Source organism: Somniosus microcephalus, chromosome 1 (assembly GCF_052327205.1).
Source record: "Somniosus microcephalus isolate GS21.2 chromosome 1, FLI_Smic_1.0, whole genome shotgun sequence".
Lineage (NCBI taxonomy): Eukaryota > Metazoa > Chordata > Chondrichthyes > Squaliformes > Somniosidae > Somniosus > Somniosus microcephalus.
This window is the reverse complement of record NC_140987.1, coordinates 149,640,011-149,659,057: the sequence shown is the minus strand read 5'-3', so window position 1 is coordinate 149,659,057 and position 19,047 is coordinate 149,640,011. Positions and strand designations below refer to the sequence as shown.

General features: G+C 41.6%; 1 protein-coding gene across 7 annotated transcripts in view; it reads left to right on the top strand.

The window, feature by feature from the left end:
• The window catches only part of LOC147124406 (casein kinase I), a 324,138-nt gene that overhangs the window by 50,962 nt on the left and 254,129 nt on the right, over positions 1–19,047 (top strand). For all 7 annotated transcript variants that reach the window (XM_085986651.1, XM_085986622.1, XM_085986642.1 and 4 more), the window contains 2 exons: positions 9,752–9,792; positions 15,837–15,906. In XM_085986651.1, coding sequence (XP_085842777.1) covers positions 9,752–9,792; positions 15,837–15,906 — 111 coding nt within the window. The remainder of the gene's footprint in view (positions 1–9,751; positions 9,793–15,836; positions 15,907–19,047) is intronic.

Below are 19,047 nucleotides of genomic sequence, written 5' to 3'. Positions count from 1 at the left end.
TATTCTAAGTAAGTTTGTTGGTGATGATCTGCACCTTTTCCCCTAAGAACTTGTTCGCCTATATGGAATCTTGGGATGTTCTGAAGAGAGCTGCAAGTGTGGGCATGTGGAGGCTTGCACCGGCTACTTGCCTGTTCATGCATAGTGGTGCTTTTGAGCAATCCAAGCACCTAGCATTATCCAGCTGACACAAGTTTAGATTAGCTTTTGACTTGAAGGGCCAAGGTAACTCACCCTGGAAGGTATAAAAGGTTCTCATTTTAAGAGTATGATGAAAGGAAGGGAAATGGGGCTAAGTGGATAGGTCTTACAGATGATACACAGGTGTCCCGAGCCAAATGACTGCCTTCTGTGCTGTAGACATCTATCATTTTGGTTGCGGCGTGCATGATTTGTTCTTGTTATGCAATGTATCGTGGGATGCTGCTGACTACAGGTGTTACACTTAAGCTGACTGTTACTCTACCTTTGAATCTCTACCTTGATTTGGTTTTGGTGTCAACACTTTTTTTTAGGGTGCTTTGGATTTGGTGACTATGCTAGGATTTATGTATCCCATTTTTACCATTATGGCCATTTAGGAGTGAGATGAGAAATTTCTCCACTCAAAGGGTTGTGAATCTTTGGAATTCTCTACCCGAGAGCTGTGGATGCTCAGTCGTTGAGTAAATTCAAGACAGAGAGCGATAGATTTTTTGGATCCTAACGGACTCGAGGGATTTGGGGATAGTGCGGGAAGGTGGAGTTGAGGTGGATCAGCCATGATCTTATTGAATGGCAAAGCAGGCTCGAAGATCCAGTCTGGGACAGATAATAGAGAAACATTTCAAATCATTTAGATTAAAATGATCATGTGTGATGTGACAAGATCATGATATTTGTGAAGTTTGTTGGAATTTGCTAATCACTTAAAATTTTGTTTTAACTTTCCATGCCAAATTTCAGATCAAGTGTGATAAATTGCCACAAGATTAGGTCAACTCTAGATGATTATGGAACAGAAGGAGGCCATTTGACTTTTTTTTGTGATGTTGATTGAGGGATAAATATTGGCCAGGATACCTTGGATAACTCCTGCTCTTCTTCAAAATGGTGCCACATGATCTTTTATGTCCACCTGAGAGAGCAGACGGGGCAATAGTTTAGCGTTTCATCCGAAAGACGGCACCCCCAACATTGCAGCACTCTCTCAACACTGCACTGGAGTGTCAGCCTAGATTTTTTGTGCTCAAGTGTCTGGATTGGGACTTGAAAACCCACAACCTTCTGACTCGGAGGCAAGAGTGCTACCCACTGAGCCATGGCCGACAGCCGTGCCCTGTGACAAATCATTCTGTGCTCCCAACAAGGTGCATCTAAAGAAATTTATTCTAACTTCTCTCCTCATTCTCTTAGTGAGGCTTCTAAATTGATAACCCTTGATACTGATTCTCCAACCAGATGCAATAGTCTTTCCCTATTCTTATCAACACCCTTCATCATTTTAAAAACCTCTATTATATTTCTTGGCCTTCGCTGCTCCAGTGAAAATAATCTCCATATCTCAAGTTAAAATAAAGACGGCCATTTGATCTAATTTTCCCAGAACTACAGTGCTGCTGTCTATCCATAAGCATTTAGCTGTGTTTTCCATGAGTACAGGAGCTTCAGCCACTGTTCCTAGCACCCTTCAGCTGTTGATTGCCCTCTGACCGCTGTCCTAAATTTGCCCTTCCAACCCTGAACTTGTACCCATTTGCCCTGCTGTCGAGATGTATTTGAAAGTATTGTTCTGGGTTTTATAATTTTTTTCTAAGTTTAAGAGCCCATGCTTATTCAGTTGTTCATCATAGTGCTTCCCTCATAATATATTAGATATGGCTAGTGATGAGTCAGCTAAAACTCCATTATCTGTCAAGTTCATGCTTACCCAAGGAAAAACCCATGTTTTTTTTTACTTCAAATTAATTTATTCATACTGAACTTCATTTGCCACTGATCAGCCCATGTGCAAACTCTGTCTGGCTCTCTCTCTCTAAGATTTTATCTGCTTCGTAAGAGTGCACATCAGTTCCTCCCTCCACCTCCCAGCTTGGTGATATTGTGAATTTAACTATCTTGCTTTGAGAGTTCTATTCCAGGTTATACATGCATATCTGGAGCAAAAGGGTTCTCGGCACTAACCCCTTGGCACCACATTCAATAGCTACCCCTATTGTGATCAAATTCTCCCGACAGCTGCCACCTGTTTCTTTCTCTTCAGTGATTTATTCATTTGCATACATATCTTGCCATTGATGCCCACTGAATTTAGCTGGTAAAGGAACATATTGTGTAGTTTTTAATCAGAGGGCATTTGGAAGTTGAGTTGCGCTGGGGCTCGGGTTGATTTTCATGTACTGCTCTTAGTTCTAAATGTTTAAGTATTGATGTGAATTTTGCCAGTATGATGTGTGCTAATGTCCCTCAACTGTTGAGTCTGCCTGTTTGCACAATTATTCATAGCTGTAAGTGCAGATTTAGACGGGCACAGATAATACACTAGTAGTGGAGAGGAAAATTGCACGTAGTTGAAATTTAAAGGGATGCGGACAATTAAAGGAAAGTGCCCAAATAAGGGATAGAAATTCTTTCATCCTTTGGATAGGCTCAAAAGGCACTTCAACCCATTGGAAACCTTTACCAAGGGTGAAGAAATAATAGACAAAAATGAAGGGAAAAGAAACCTGAAGCTTCTGAGACAAGCGCTGGCGTGGTCCAGCACCTATTTGACTTCTGCTGAAGTGAGGTGATGGTCTTGTTTGCCACTCTACAGCACTAGTTCTGTAAGTTAGCACTGTAGAATGTCCAGAAGAAGCGCGCTTGAGTCAGCGGTTAGCCAGTATTGTCACTGGCTGTGTCAACTTCATGGTGCATGATAGCAGCAGAGTTAGCAGCTCTGCATTTGGCCCCTTGCTAATGCGGACTTTAGAGATAGTTCCTCATAGTCATTACCAGGTAGGTGCGATAATACCTTCAAATACAGCTGGTGGTATCTCAGCAAGTGTGCTCAGTTAGGCTAATAATCACCCTGGCATGCCGCCTTTCATGCAGCACCATGTAAATAAAGCATGACGTACTACTGTGATTGGGGTGCTTCTGAAGAACTATTCAGTTAATCAGGCTTTCTATCTGTGCCATCAGGCCTGCTGTCATAATCTATTTTGGGAGTTAGAGGTTCCACACGTACTAATCATCTGCCCAAGGCGGGGTATGTGCACAACTGTCCATAAATGCAGGTCTGAGGATACTGGTGGGTGAGCAAAAAACACATTTGATGCAGCTTGACCTACCTGCCCAACCCTCTGTCGATCCTCCTCTTCCTCCTTGAGCAAGCTCTCATATATGAGCATTTCCCATTGGGAAATTGATTGGTGGCACGGACAGAGGTGGCATTAAGTAGATGGTAATTACTATCTGAGAGCAAATATTGAGCAATTCAACTTTCTAAAAACCATTTGATTCACTTGCTGCCTTTTTATCTGTCGGTCCCCTTTTCGCTCAGGCTGATAGAGCTGCAGCCTTGTCGGCCTCTGGAGACCGAGGCCTACACAGCAAAGTCATTGAGGGCTAGATTGGAGGCAGAGGAGGCACTACAAAGTCTGGATGGAATACAAGAATGTGTTCAAGACAGCAAAAGGCTGGTTTCCATTCTGTACAGTGGGTGTGTTGAAGGAGATCCTCAGCTGTCACGAAGCCTTGTTATGTCTGCATCATACCAATTGGCTCTGGATACACACCACCAGAGACCAATTAAAAATGAAAGCAGCAAAAATGTTGATTAATGCCAGGGAGTAATTCTATGAAGAAGTGCTCATCATTGATGGTACTTGCCCTGTACGTATACTTACCAACCGTTCTCTTTAACTGTGTTTCAAATGTTTTAAATGAAATGGTAATAGTGACACTGGGCCTAAAGACATTTAAAATCACGTAAAACCTAATATACTAACATCAAGTTTTCTTTTTCAATGTTAATATAGCAAAAGATACATTGTGTTATGAGGCGTTCAATAAAGTGTAAGAGGGCATGTGAAATTTTCATGCCATTACGTACTTGAATGGAGGGGGAGTGGGAGAGACCCGCAGTACAATTACAGATTGACAAATTGTGTCTTTCCAAACGTGGAGAGCATTTTGAACAATACAACATGAGGATGAAATACCAGAAATGAAAAGGTGGTTGCTGGAGGTGGTAGTGGTGGCAGTAATTGAAGGTGATGAATTGAGAGCATTGCACAAGAAGTGTATTATACAATACTGAAACGTATTGGTTTCAGTGTGAGTGATTTTTTGTTGTTATAAATATACACAATATAAACAACAACTACTAAATTCCCCATCCGTCAGCTCAACAGCGATGATGGGACTGAATATAGATTGATACTAATAGTAAAATAAACAGACTGTCAACACTAAATACTTTGTATTGGACACATCCCACAGTCAATGTTCACTTTACTTTCAGATTAATTTCAGTGGGATAAATTGCAACTATTTAAACCTGGGAGGTGGTCTGAAAGGAACAGTTTTAAGTCTTAAAATTTGAGCTGATAATTTTTTGTAAATAGTTTAAGTAACTTCCACTTAATCTTGTGTAAAGGAAACTTCACAACTCTGTGTAAGGAAGTTCCTCTTGCTTTCTGTTCCAAATCACTTGCATTTAATCTTGTATCTAATGGCCTCTCGTTCTTGATCCCTTAGCTACTAGAAATGGTCTGCTTCTATCTACCTTGTCCTGGTACTTGTCTTTCATAATTTAAAACATTGGTCATATTGCCCCATAATCTGTGTTCTTAGGGGAAAAACTCCCCAATTTTTTCTCATATATTTCTTTGTATTTGTATTTCTTCATACCAGGCAGCATTCTAGATCTGCATGATACCCTTTCCAAAGCCTCGATATCCTTCCTATAGTATGGAGCCCAGTATTGCACACAGAATTCTAACTGAAGTCTTATTCAGACTTTATCTAGGCTCATCATTACCTCTTGACTTTTATATTCTATACCTAATGTGATTAAACCTAGAATTCCAATAGCTTTTTTTTTACAGCTTTATCAACCCGCGGTGCTGCTGTCACTGTTCTGTGAACCTGCACCTCCAAATCCCTTTGCTGTTCCACAGCAAGCGTATTCAGTGTAATTCTTGCTGTTGTTTTACCCGAATGTATCACCTGACAATTACTAACGCTGTGTTCCAGCTTCTGCTTTTTGCCCATTCCCCCATGTTGCAGTTTCATTTGGTCTTCTAAGGAATAAGCTAATTGGCCCCTAATTACCCAGATTAACGCTGTCTCTATTTGTAAAAATGCGTATGACATGGCCCACTCCAGCCATCTGACACACATCCACGCTCAATAGAACCTTGAAATATAATTTCTAGGGCTTCAGCAATTTTCTCCCTTACCTACCTCTGGATCCTAGAATATAATTTGTTGGGCCTGGTACTTGTCTTTCTTTAGCTGAATTAACTTATCCAAAGTTTTCCTTTTATCCATCATAACATTGCTCATCTGGCTCTCGACCACTTTAGGATTCACCTTTTCTCCAATATCCTTCTCTTTAGTAAAGGCTGATATGAAGTAATTATTAATTGCCACCATTTTTTGATCATGATCTACAAATTGACAATCTTTTCATGGGTCCTAGTTTGGTTTTGACAATTCTCTTTTTACTGACATACTTGTAAAATACTTTGCTATTCCTTTTGATTATTTTTGAACTTTTTTCTTTCCTACTCCACCTTTAGCTTTCTTTATCCTACTCAACCTTTTTTTTGTATTTTCATATTTTCCTTTTGGTTTTTCATTATTACAGTATTATTGTTATAGCCCTCTTCAATTTTTTAATTTTTTCTAAGCGCTTCAATTATCCATGGCATCCTGAAATTAGGGGTAATTTCCTTTTTTAATGGAATGTACTTATTCTGTACATTTGTGATCTCTTAACACAAATATTCTACTGTTGCTCTGCGGTCATGTGTACCAATTTCTCCTTTCACTTTCCCCTCAGCTGGCCCACTCCTATTCTCTCTCCAATCTGCCCTAATCCAATCTGGTGCACTAGTTTTTGTACTGACTGTTTTCCTTTCTCGTTGAATCTTAAACTTTCTATTGTGGTCACTACTCCCAAGATACTTCGCCACATTACACTCATCTACCTGATCTATTTCATTACTCATAACCAAATCTAGCAATACTACTGCCTTTATAAGGTCTGCTAACCTACTGCTAGAGGCAGGGTAGATATTTTACGATTTCCATTCGTTCCCTTTTCTCCATATGCTCCCTTGAGCTGATAATTAAAATCTCCCAGAGCAAAAAAATTGTTACTACTCTCATCTCTCTAATCTGATTGCAGATTTTCTACCTACAATTTAGAGGTCTGTTATACGCTACTACTAATGTAACAAACACTTTTTTATCTTTTGAGGTCCAAACATATTGACTGTCTGTACCACTTCCTTGTCTACATCAGCCCCCTCTACAGCATGTATTCCTTCTTTTGCCAATATTCCGCCTCCTCCAATACAGTTTTTATCCTTAAATATATTGTACTCCAATGCATTTATTTTCCATTCTTGTCTAGTTTAGTATGTTAATGCTATTAATTTTAGATCTTCCTATAAAAGGATTGCTTCCAGTTTTCCCACTTTATTTCCCACGCTTTGTGCAGTCTAATGCAGGCATGTTGATCTATTTTTATGCTTTTTCTAATCGCTACTGCTTTTCATACTTTGTGTGTTGTCTAAGGTAACCCCTATCTTTACTTCCATCTTTTCCCTGTTTATAAGTAGTCCATCTGATTTTATTCTTCTACTCTATCTCTCTCTCGCTAAATTGATTATCCTTTCATCTTTTTCTCCCTTCAGTATGAGCTGATCCTGGTTGTTTTAATTTTCCCAGGCCCCCTCCCTTCCTAGTTTAACTACTTCATTACTTCCCTATTTAACCATTATGCTAATACTTCAACACCATCCCTGTTCAGATGTAGCCCATCCTTGTGGAGTAGCTCCCATCTTTCCCAGAACTAATACCAATTTCCAACAAAGAGGCATATCTCTTCCTAACACCAATCCTTGAACCATGCATTGATTTCCATAATCTACCTGTCCTTCCTTTTTCTAGCACATGGCTAAGGAATTAATCATGAGATTACTACCGGTGAAGTCCTGCTCCTAAACTTGTTCCCTAATCTCCTAAATTCACTGCAGAATTTAAAGCCTTTCTTTACCTACATCATTGGCTCCCACATGGACCTTGATGACTGACTGATTGATTGATTGCTTTCCCTCCCCCTGCAAAATCTTTACCAGTCAATATGATATATCCCTTACCCTAGCACCTGGAGGAAATAAAGCATCTCGGACAGTCGGTCTGAACTGCAAAAGATTGCATCAGCCCCTCTAACTATTGAACCCCTATCGCTACTGAATTTCTAACTCTTATTAATCTGTTTCCCCCTTGAGTTTGTTGGTGTCATTGATATTTGTTTGACGGCCCTGCCCAGAATCATCTTTGTCCCCACAGGAAGTTGGAGCTTCGAATCCATTTGAGAGCATAAGTTGCTCTGGATGCTCTTGCTCTAACCTTTCCTTCCTGCCTTTCCTCACCTCTCAGATAGTTATTCATCTTTCCTCTTCCACTGCCTGCTCCCTGTCTTTCATTGGTGTGATTACCCTTTCAAACGCTTACCCCAAAAACATTTCCAGCTCCCTTATGTGTCAGATTGTCTCCATCTTCTCAAGTTGTGAGGTTTCGAGCTCAAGCAATGTGAGTTTGGTGACACTTTCCACTGATGTGTTTGCTCAAGTCAGCATCTGTTGCTCAAAACTCTCTCACCTTGCGGGAATGACACTTCACTGCCTCTTCCATTTATAGATTCAGTTAGCTTCTTCGCCTTGAAAGTTTATATTGTTTATGTATAATATTAGTGAGTCTATTTAAAATCTTTTTCCCCTCTACACATTACTCCCACTTCATTTTAGATGTCCTTACTTTTGCACTGTTCCCACCTTGCTCCGTTGCTAGCTCGCTCTGTGTTCTTGGCTGAGATAGTTGTCCCATCGCAATCATATTCCTTAAAACAGCAAAATATCACAACTGAATTTTGAATCCTGACTGGGATGGCAGGAATGACGTATGATGGGATGGCAGGAATGACGTATGAGGAGAGATTGGGTCAATTGGGCTTATACTCGCTGGAGTTTAGAAGAATGAGAGGGGATCTCATTGAAACTTATAAAATTCTGACAGGACTGGACAGACTAGATGCAGAAGGATGTTCCCAATGGCCGGGGAGTCCAGAACCAGGGGTCACAGTCTAAGGATAAGGGGTAAGCCATTTAGGACTGAGATGAGGAGGAATTTCTTCACCCAGAGAGTGGTGAACCTGTGGAATTTTCTACCACAGAAGGCAGTAGAGGCCAATTCATTAACTATATACAAGAAGGAGTTTGATATATTTCTTGAGGCTAAAGGGATCAAGGGATATGGGGAGAAGGCAGGGACAGGGTACTGAGTTTGGATGATCAGTCATGATCTCATTGAATGGCGGAGCAGGCTCGAGGGGCCGAATGGCCTACTCCTGCTCCTATCTTCTATGTTTTCTTACAGTACATTTGACTTTGTCAGGCATAGTAAGTTGGCTGTAGAACAGCTTGTTTTTTAAAACTACATAGCATTTTAGGAGTGTACATTAAAGAAAATACTAGTTGATCACTTCTGTTCATGAACAACATTTTTCAAAGAATATTTTTCTCTTCTTGTAACTGTTTCTTTACTTTTCAACTCTTCTGTTTTCTCTTGCGCCTGCTTGCTCTCGCACTTTTTTTCTTCTTTCTCGCCCTCTTTTTTACTTGTGCCTCTCCCCTCATTTTGCTCCAGCATTGTTGGCTCTTTTAGCAGTCTAGACCCCATACTCTGGAACTCTCACCCTAAATACCTTTGCCTCCTTTAAGCCAATCGCTAAAACTCTCCCCTTTTGACCAAACTTTTGATCACCTCTCCTAATGTCTCCTTCTTTGATTCAATGTCCATTTTTTCCCCTTGCTCCTCTGTTAAATGCCTTAAGATGTTCTGTGTTAAAGATGCTATTTAAATGCAAATTGCTGTCTCTTGAGTGTTTGGTTGTCTCTCTGTCGCTTGCTGCTCTTGTGCTCTCCGTCTCACACTTGCTCATGCTCTCTCTCTCTCTGTCTCTCCTCTGTCACTTGCTTATTTTATCTGTCTCTCTCGCTCACATTTTTTCTGTCTCTCATTGTCTTTGTGTTTCTTCCCCCACCCCCAATCCTCACTGACTGGTGTGTCTGCCTTCTGTTCTTATCTGACTGCCCTTATAAAGAGAGTATGCTAGAAACATTTATGATGGCTTTTCTTTCTCTTGTATGGGTCAGCCTGGAGGGACAAGGGAGAGGTTAAAGCTTCATTTTACCGTTGGTTTCACAAGAGACTCTAGAATCACCCTCCACCTTTTCTGCATAAATATACTTGATCAATAGATTTACAGAACGCATTCACATTTAGCTTTTCTGGCAATACTTTATAGTGTTTTATAAATGCACTAAATTAGTCATTATTTTGCTGGTATCCTTTTAAAATAGGTGCAGTTGTTTAGCAGCAACATTAAAGAATGCACAGTTTTTGATTTAATGGCCAAAATAATTGTGTTCACAATACTGCACTGTCAAATCACCAGATTAAAGATATCTAATTGTTTTTCTCTTTCTTCAAGGTAAAAACTTGTACACAAATGAATATGTGGCAATTAAACTGGTAAGTCAGTAACTGTTCCTGTTCTTTTGCTGTTGTAGTGAATTGGACCCAAAGTAATTCTTATTTGACTGTTAGTGCACATTATTGGAAGAAATCTAAGATTTGTGATGGTTATGTTTAAAAGGCAAAGTATTCAAGATGTCCAGATGAAATGTCAGTGTTATCTACAGAGATTTTGCTTTAATATTTATTCATAAGATGGTGGTGGGGAAGTAGTTTCGATATGAAGCAGTTTTTTTTAACCGCACTCTAAGCTCGGTATTCGGACAAAGTTTTTTGTGTCAAGACGTGAGATCTGTTTCTTTTCTGTGGCATTTTAAATCTCTCAATTGTTGGTAGCCACTCTGCTGATATCACCAATGAAGACAGTCAAGGAGCAGTTTCACTTGAATTTGTGCATTTTGGTATCCAGCACCCGAACAGATGCCAATCTGGAGAGATCTAAGCTGGTAGATTCAATACTGTGGTGTACCAAACTAGCGTGCCCCATTGGATTGATTTACTGAGTTTTTGAACATGGGCAAGTCTGGATATCAGTGGTGCTGTTTGCTGCTGATCCTTTGTAGTTGATGCCCGAATGGCACACCCCCATTGAAGTTAGTATTTCCTACAGATAGGAAATATTACTTTGATTTTCTTTTTCCAAAATACCTCACTGAGATGTGTGTTAAATTACAAGTATTTCCCCTACTTCATGGTAATATCCTCATATCTGGATAAGATAAAATTTTCTTGACTGTTAATAATGGTTCACGTTTAACATGGATTGGGCACTGCAGGTGCACGAGAAATGGTGAACTGAGACTGCATTGTTGCAGCAAAGTTTGAAGTATTTGTTTCATTTAATTAAAAGATCAGATTGAATTTGATCGATTGGTTTGATTACTTAGAGTTGTTCCTTTGTTCAGAATTTAAAAAATGTTTTTCATAAGTTCGCCACAATGTTTTGTATCTTCCTGGATATCCATCGCCCCTGTGCTCGCTGACCTACATTGGCTCCCTGTCTGGCAACACCTTGATTTTAAAATTCTCACCCTTGTTTTCAAATTCCTCCATGGCCTTCCCCCTCCCTATCTTGGTAACCTCCTCTAGCCCTACAATCCCCCGAGATATCTACACTTCTCCAATTCTGGCCTCTTGCGCATCCCCGATTTAATCGCTGCATCATTAGCAGCCGTGCCTTCAGCTGCCTCAGTCCTAAGGTCTGGAATTCCCTCCCTAAAACTCTCCTCCTCTCTAGCTCTCCCACCTCCTTTTAAAATGCTCCTTAAAACCTACCTCTGACCAAGCTTTTGGTCACCTGTCCAAATATCTCCTCCTTGGCTTGCTGTCAAATTTTGTCTGAATGCTCCTGTGAAGTGCTTTGGGGCGTTGCACTACGGCACTGTATAAATGCAAGTTGTTATTGTTGTGGTTTAAAAAAAAAATTGAATATATATGTATGAAGTATTGCGCTTGTCTGGGAAATTCTTCATCAGAGTTCACCAGAAGTGTTGATTTTGATAATTAAGGGCTAAAAGCAAGGATCCGATGAGCATTGAAGGTTTTTTTCCCCCCCAAAGAGATTGCAAGAACCAAATTAAAAGTCTCAGAAGTGAATCCTGCTACACAGTGAATGAAGATTCAAACCAGAGCACAAGAACAGGCTGAATTTCCTAGGCAGTGGCAAAACTTCTGAAATTAAGATTCTTAAGTAATGCAGACTTGATCTGTGACAGTTTTTCTTGTGTATGTTATTTTTAATATAATCATTATTGTTGTGCTACATATTACTTGTGTAAATTACGATATTTTCTTTTGCCTACAAACCTTTGGCCTGCGTGGTAACATCTGCGATCTTGAATAGAATTTGGTAGTGCAAGTCCAAAAGTGTGATTTGGGGTAATTGTCAGCCCCATTTGGTTTGCAAAGACAGAGTGTAGAAAAAGTACAGCTTCCAGATTGTCACAGGAAGTGAGTGCAAAAGACAAAACTGAAGCATTTGCAACCAGAAGTGTCGAGTGGCTGATCCATATCGGCCTCTTACTGAGGTGCCCACCATCACAGAAGCCAGTCTTCAGCCAATTCGATTCACTCCACATGATATCAAGAAACTGCTGAGTGCACTGGATACAGCAAAGGCTATGGGCCCTGACAACATCCTGGCTGTCGTGCTGAAGACTTGTGCTCCAGAACTAGCCGTGCCTCTAGCCAAGCTGTTCCAGTACACCTACAACACTGGCATCTATCCGACAATGTGGCAAACTGCCCAGGTACGTCTGGCCAATTACCGCCCCATCAGTCTACTCTCAATCATCAGCAAAGTGATGGAAGGTGTCATCGACAGTGTTATCAAGCGGCACTGACTCGCCAATAACCTACTCACTGATGCCCAGTTTGGGTTCCGCCAAGACCACTCGACTCCGACCTCATTACAGCCTTGGTCCAAACATGGAAAAAGAGTTGAATTCCAGAAGTGAGGTGAGAGTGACTGCCCTTGACATCAAGGCAGCATTTGACCGAGTGTGGCATCAAGGAGCCCTAGTCAAACTGAAGTCAATGGGAATTGGGGGTGGGGGGGGGGGGAACTCTCAACTGGCTAGAGTCATACCTAGCACAAAGGAAGATGGATGTGGTGGTTGGAGGTCAATCATCACAGCCCCAGAACATCGCTGCAGGAGTTCCTCAGGGCAGTGTCCTAGGCCCAACCATCTTCAGCTGCTTCATCAGTGACCTTCCCTCCAACATAAGGTCAGAAATAGGGATGTTCGCTGATGACTGCAGTGTTCAATGCCATTCGCAACTCCTCAGATAATGAAGCAGTCCATGCCCGCATGCAACAAGACCTGGACAACGTTCAGGCTTGGGCTGATAAGTGGCAGGTAACATTCGTGCCACACAAGTGCCAGGCAATGACTATCTCCAGCAAGCGAGAGTCTAACCACCGCCCCTTGACATTCAATGGCATTACCATTGCCGAATCCCCCACCATCAACATCCTGGGGGGTCACCATTGACCAGAAACTTAACTAGACCAGCCACATAAATACTGTGGCAACAAGAGCAGGTCAGAGGCTAGGTATTCTGCGGCAACTGTCTCGCCTCCTGACTCCCCAAAGCCTTCAAGGAGTGTGATGGAGTACTCTCCACTTGCCTGGATGAGTGCAGCTCTAACAACACTCAAGAAGCTCAACACCATTCAGGACAAAGCAGCCCGCTTGATTGGCACCCCATCCACCACCTTAAACATTCACTCCCTCCACCACTGGTGCACCATGGCTGCAGTGTGTACCATCTACAAGATGCACTGCAGCAACTCGCTAAGGCTTCTTTGGCAACACCTCCCAAACCCGTGACCTCTGCCACCTAGAAGGACAAGGGCAGCAGGCGCATGGGAACACCACCACCTCCAGGTTCCCCTCCAAGCCACACACCATCCTGTCTAGCAAGTATATCGCTTCTTTCATCAGTGCTGGGTCAAAATCCTGGAACTCCCTCCCTAACAGCACTGTGGGAGTACCTTCACCACACGGACTGCAGCGGTTCAAGAAGGTGGCTCACCACCACCTTCTCAAAGGCAGTTAGGCATGGGCAATAAATGCTGGCCTTGCCAGTGACGCCCACATTCCATGAACGAATTTAAAAAAAAAAAAGGAAAATTATTCTTACAGGAACCTTTATTGGACTGAGTAGATAGTTCAAAAAATCCAAAACTAAAATATTCACATTGAATCACGATCAACCTGGATTCGGTACAATCACCTGTGCATAACTTAGACAGCAACTTCTGTTTGGTACCATCATTCCTTCCTCCATTCATACACATCTAAGATGAATGGGGTGAATAGCTAAAAGTGCTGAATCCATTAAAACTGAGACTTGCACATCTGCTTGTTAAGGGGGTGCAGGCAGGTGGGAGGGCTAACTATTAAGGAGGGGTAGTTAGGAGTGGGTGACTGAGTACAAAGTAGTCAAACGGAATTTGATCTGTGATTTAAATAACCCTACATAAGCTAACCTAGTAGGAGAACGTTGGTTGCTGGTAAAACATTTTAATTTGAAGTGTGCATCATGAATATTAGCAAGAATGTACAGCCTTGAACATTTTGCAGGGGTAACATAAGACGTAGGAGCAGGAGTAGGTCATTTGGCCCCTCGAGCCTGCTCTGCCATTCAATAAGATCATGGCTGATCTGATCTTGGCCTCAACTCCACTTCCCTGCCCGCTCCCCATAACCCTTGACTCCCTTACCTTTCAAAAATCTGTCTATCTCCACCTTTAAATACATTCAATGACCCAGCCTCCACAGCTCTCTGGGGAAGAGAATTCCAAAGATTCACGACCCTCTGAGAGAAGAAATTCCTCCTCATTTCCGATTTAAAAGGGTTTCCCCTTATTCTGAAATGATGCCCCCTAGTTCTAGATTCCCCCACGAGGGGAAACATCCCCTCTGCATGTACCCTGTCAAGCCCCTTCAGAATCTTATATAAGTTTCAATAAGATCCCCCCCCTCATTCTTCTAAACTCCAATGAGTATAGGCTCAACCTTTCTTAAGACAACCCCTTCATTGTTGGTGTTGGAACCTATATTCAAGGTTGAGGTAACCTTTGTACTAATACTTAAGTGGTGTATCTTGTGAAGTATATGGAGCTGTTTGCCAGCTGAATACTGTGAATGTGATGGTTGCAACCTTACTATCTCTTAAAGGAACATTGAATGGTTAGAGTTCGGGTCAAATTGTGACAAACTGTGCATTTTTTTTGATATTTTGCTTTTGCATTGCAACATCGAGCAGGAAATAACTTGCATTTATATATTGCCTTTCACAACCTCACAGCATCCCAAAGTGCTTCACAGCCAAAGAGTGTGGCTGAGCGGAGATATGAAATTACTTTTGATGTATCTAAATAAAATTCAATACAATTTAATGCTTGGGCCCCGAACCGGGCCAAAACTTGGATAAATCGAGATAGTCAATTTGTTGATGTATGATGTGTCAAGATTTCACTGTTAAAGCTCACTGTTCTGCTTGTGGTAAACTGGGCAGCTGTTGCTTCCACGGTGCTTTCTGTGTGTGTGTGCCTAGGAGTTTGAAATGTTATACCTGGTAATAGATACACTTCAATTTAATGCCTTCAGTGACTGGTGCCAATTTAAAGCCTCAGCGTGTTATACAGAGCTAAGGAAAATCTTGTGCAGTGCTCTCGGTACTGTACTGTTATGAAATAGGGTAAATGTGATTGCCTTGTTTTTTTGACAACTTTATCAATGAGCAAACCTTCAAAACAAATATCAGGTGCACTAAGTTGACAGTGGGCGCAACATCCAGTTCTAATTGGATCTACTGGCACAGTTTGAATATTTCAAAATCAGTCACATAGCTTGAACCAAAATACAAATTTCAGATGCTTGGTTCAATACTGCATATTATTGTGTGCAAACTGTACCTCTTGCAGGGATAAGTGCATCCTACCAACACTGACCTCCGCAAAATGAAGGACAATGAGGTGGCAACTGACTGCTCTCTCTCTAATCCCTGCTGAGTCTAGTTTATATACACACAGTAATAAACTATTATGTATAATCTGCTCTGCTAAAATATCTATCCTTAATACAGTGTGCCACTCGATTTATTAAAACAAAAATGAGCTGCATTGTGGTCAAAGCTACTTGTGAAATATTTTCTGTTTCATAGCCTCTTGTGGGGTATTCTTGGTGCAATCTAGTACTGCAAATAGGAGCTGGGAAGCAAAAGAAAGAACTGTTCAATTTGTCATGGTGCTAATAGTATTAAATTGAACAGGAAAGCTTAAACAATTCCATGTACAGATGTGTCTACTTTGAGGTTGAACATAGCAGCATTTACTGAAAACAACAACTTGCTTTTTTTTAGCACCTTTAACGTATTAAAACTTCCCAAGACGCTAGGTCTTTTATAAGTCACTGCATTTCACTGAAGTTTTCTGAGGCTCATTGATGCAACATAAGTGCAAATATTATCCACGTTTACTAGAATGTCCCTTTCTTGCATGTTTAAATTAATGTATCTTTTTTTAAATTTAGGAACCTATGAAGTCCAGAGCACCACAACTTCACTTGGAGTATAGGTTCTACAAACAGCTGGGATCTGGAGGTAAATGTAGATATAATACTCTAATCGTCTCAAAATCTTGCTACAGGAAACTTTCTGGTATCCGGCACTGACTGGACTGAGCTGGTGCCGTACCATCAAAACTGCCGTAGAAACCAGCGCTAATGTTAAAACATACGGAGCTTTTGAGCTCCGTGTGAATCAACAAACCCTGTTGCTTAGCAACAGCTTCAAAACAGTCGGCCGCAGCTTAAAAGCGTCTCTGTAGCTAAGCAACAGCTTCAGCTAGACCTTGCAGAGCCTGACTGGGGGAAAAAAAAGCAACGAGAAGTAAAAAAAACTTATAGGAAACGGCTCCTGAATTTTGCCGGTAGATAGAGCTTTCTGGACATTTAACCTCCGGTTAAACGAAAGTTTCCTGTAATTTGTTTGAGTGTTCCTGAAGAGTTTCGGTGACTTTTTTTTGTGGAAAATTGTGGTGACTACTGTGTGTGAGATTTGATGAGAGGCAATTAGAGGGTTTGTTTTAATCTAAATTTGTGCTTGAAGAGTTGTAGTTTTTTTTTAAATGGTTCTTCACTCAGATTGATAGAGAGTTACAAAGTGTTTTGTATAAGTGTGGTCTTTCTGTTTGGTTTGGTGAAAATATTGCAGATCCAGTTGACCACTGTTTAGAAAACTAGTGTTAAAAGTGCATGTAATATAGTAACAGTATTGTCTGTCATATAGTCCTCATGTGTCACCTATGGCTCAGTTGGTAGCACACTCGCCTCTAGGTCAGAAGGTTGTGGGTTCAAGTCCCACTCCAGGGACTTGTGCACATAAAGCTAGGTTGACACTCCAGTGCAGTGCTGAGGGAGTGCTGCACTGTTGGAGGTGCCATCATTCAGATGAGACGTTAAACCGATGCCCCGTCTGCACTCTCGGGTGGATGTTAAAGATCCCAAGGCACTATTTCGAAGAAGAGCAGGGGAGTTATCCCCGGTGTCTTGGCCAATATTTATCCCTCATTCCACATAACAGATTATCTGTCAATATCACATTGTTGTTTGTGGGAGCTTGCTGTGTGTAAATTGGCTGCCGCGTTTCCCACATTGCAGCAGTGACTACACTCCAAAAGTACTTAATTGGCTGTAAAGTGCTTTGAGATATCCAGTGGTCGTGAAAGGTGCTATATAAATGCAAGTCTCTTTTTCACCACCTATAGCGGGTGCATTGATGCTAACGCGATTTGCCCGCTACATGGATTGAGTGGTTTACATGATCAAAAAGTTCTGATGCTAATTAAACCTTAAAATGGACAAAAACAATTATTTCAAGAGAACCTGCGCATAATGACATTGAGACTTGGCACAGAAAAGGTATACTCTGATTTAATCTGTATTGTTTGTTTGCTGTATCTTCTTTCGCAATGGTTGCCTGTAAGAACAGCAAGGCAGTAGCAGAGGAACTTGAACTCCACTGTAGGGGTAGCAGATGACAAAACTAATACCAAAGATAAAAATTGTCTACTGGAAAAAGATGGTTGGATTAGCTGTACCTGAATTGCTTAGTTATTTATTTGGAAGTACACCTTAACGAAGTGCAAACTACTTACTGAACACCAGTGTCTGCTTGATATAGCCAGCACGCTTAAAAAGCTGTAAGGAGTGACTTTGTAATTGACAATAATGGGAATTGGTTAGCGAGATTTGCCTGATTTTTAAACATGGGCAGTTTAAGGGGTGGGGACTGTATGATTGAGCAAATAACATTACTGATTGGTCTTGCATAATTGTGTGATGGTGTGGACCCATCGGATCTCAAAACTGGCCCAAGTTGAATACAAAATCCCACTGTTCAGATTGCTGGGGAGGGGAGAAAAATTCGGACAGTTTTTGGCTGCCATAATGGCTTTCCATTACCCAGCCCCAGGTATTTTGCCTACTCTGTTCAGTCTGTACTCCCTCCTGAATCAGCTCGGGTTTCTGCTCCACTCCTTCTTTGGCCCACCTTGGGTGTTTGACTCCTCTCCATCCCTTTGCTTTTGAGGCCAATGTTGGAAGCTCCATCTGTGCTCCATTCCTTCCGTTCCTTCCATTTGAGGGCCTGCCTGGGGGTACTCCAACTCCACTCCCTTCTCCCTTGCAGTAATTTTAAGAGTGGTCCTGCTCTTGTCATGTTTGCGTTCCACTTCTTGTGTTGGGGGTACTGACGGGTTCTGTTGTAGACCTGGAAGGAGATTTTTAAATGCGCGTACAGGCCTCCTCAACTTAGAGACCGGTAGATCAGCTGAATTGCTGACTAATGCTCCTGCTGCTTGTAACAGTTGGAACTGTGAAGCAGCAGTATAAGTGCTCAGAAAATCAGTTGATCTGCCAGTCCTGATGTTGACTATGCTTGTGCCTATTCAACGTGCACTGCCCCTTTACAGCAGCAACACTATGCATCCCTGATTCAGAAGCTTGCAAACCTTTCTATACCCCCAAAATACAAAGAGGCCAGCACCACTTTCATCTACCCACTTCTCTTTCACCTCTGGATTTCAAACCCTGCTCTGCTTAACCCCCTCTCCTCCCCTACCTCAGATTCACTCTTTAGGACCTGCAGTTTGCTTTTACTTGCTCAACTTTGTTCCCTCAGATCCCAAGAGTTCCCAACTCTTTACAATCTATATTAACGATTTGGAGGAAGGGACCGAGTGCAACGTATCCAAGTTTGCCGACGATACAAAGATGGGAGGGAAAGCAGTGAGTGAGGAGGACATAAAAAAACCTGCAAAAGGACATAGACAGGCTAAGTGAGTGGGCAAAAATTTGGCAGATGGAATATAATGTTGGAAAGTGTGAGGTTATGCACTTTGGCAGAAAAAAATCAAAGAGCAAGTTCTTATCTAAATGGAGAGAAACTGCAAAGTGCTACAGTACAAAGGGATCTGGGGGTCCTGGTGCATGCAACACAGAAGGTTAGAATGCAGGTACAGCAGGTGATCAGGAAGGCCAATGGAATCTTGGCTTTTATTGCAAGGGGAATGGAGTATAAAAGCAGGGAAGTCTTGCTGCAGTTATACAGGGTACTGGTGAGGCCACACCTAGAATACGGCATACAGTTTTGGTTTCCATATTTAAGAAAAGATATACTTGCTCTCTAGGCAGTTCAGAGAAGGTTCACTCGGTTGATTCCGGAGATGAGGGGGTTGACTTA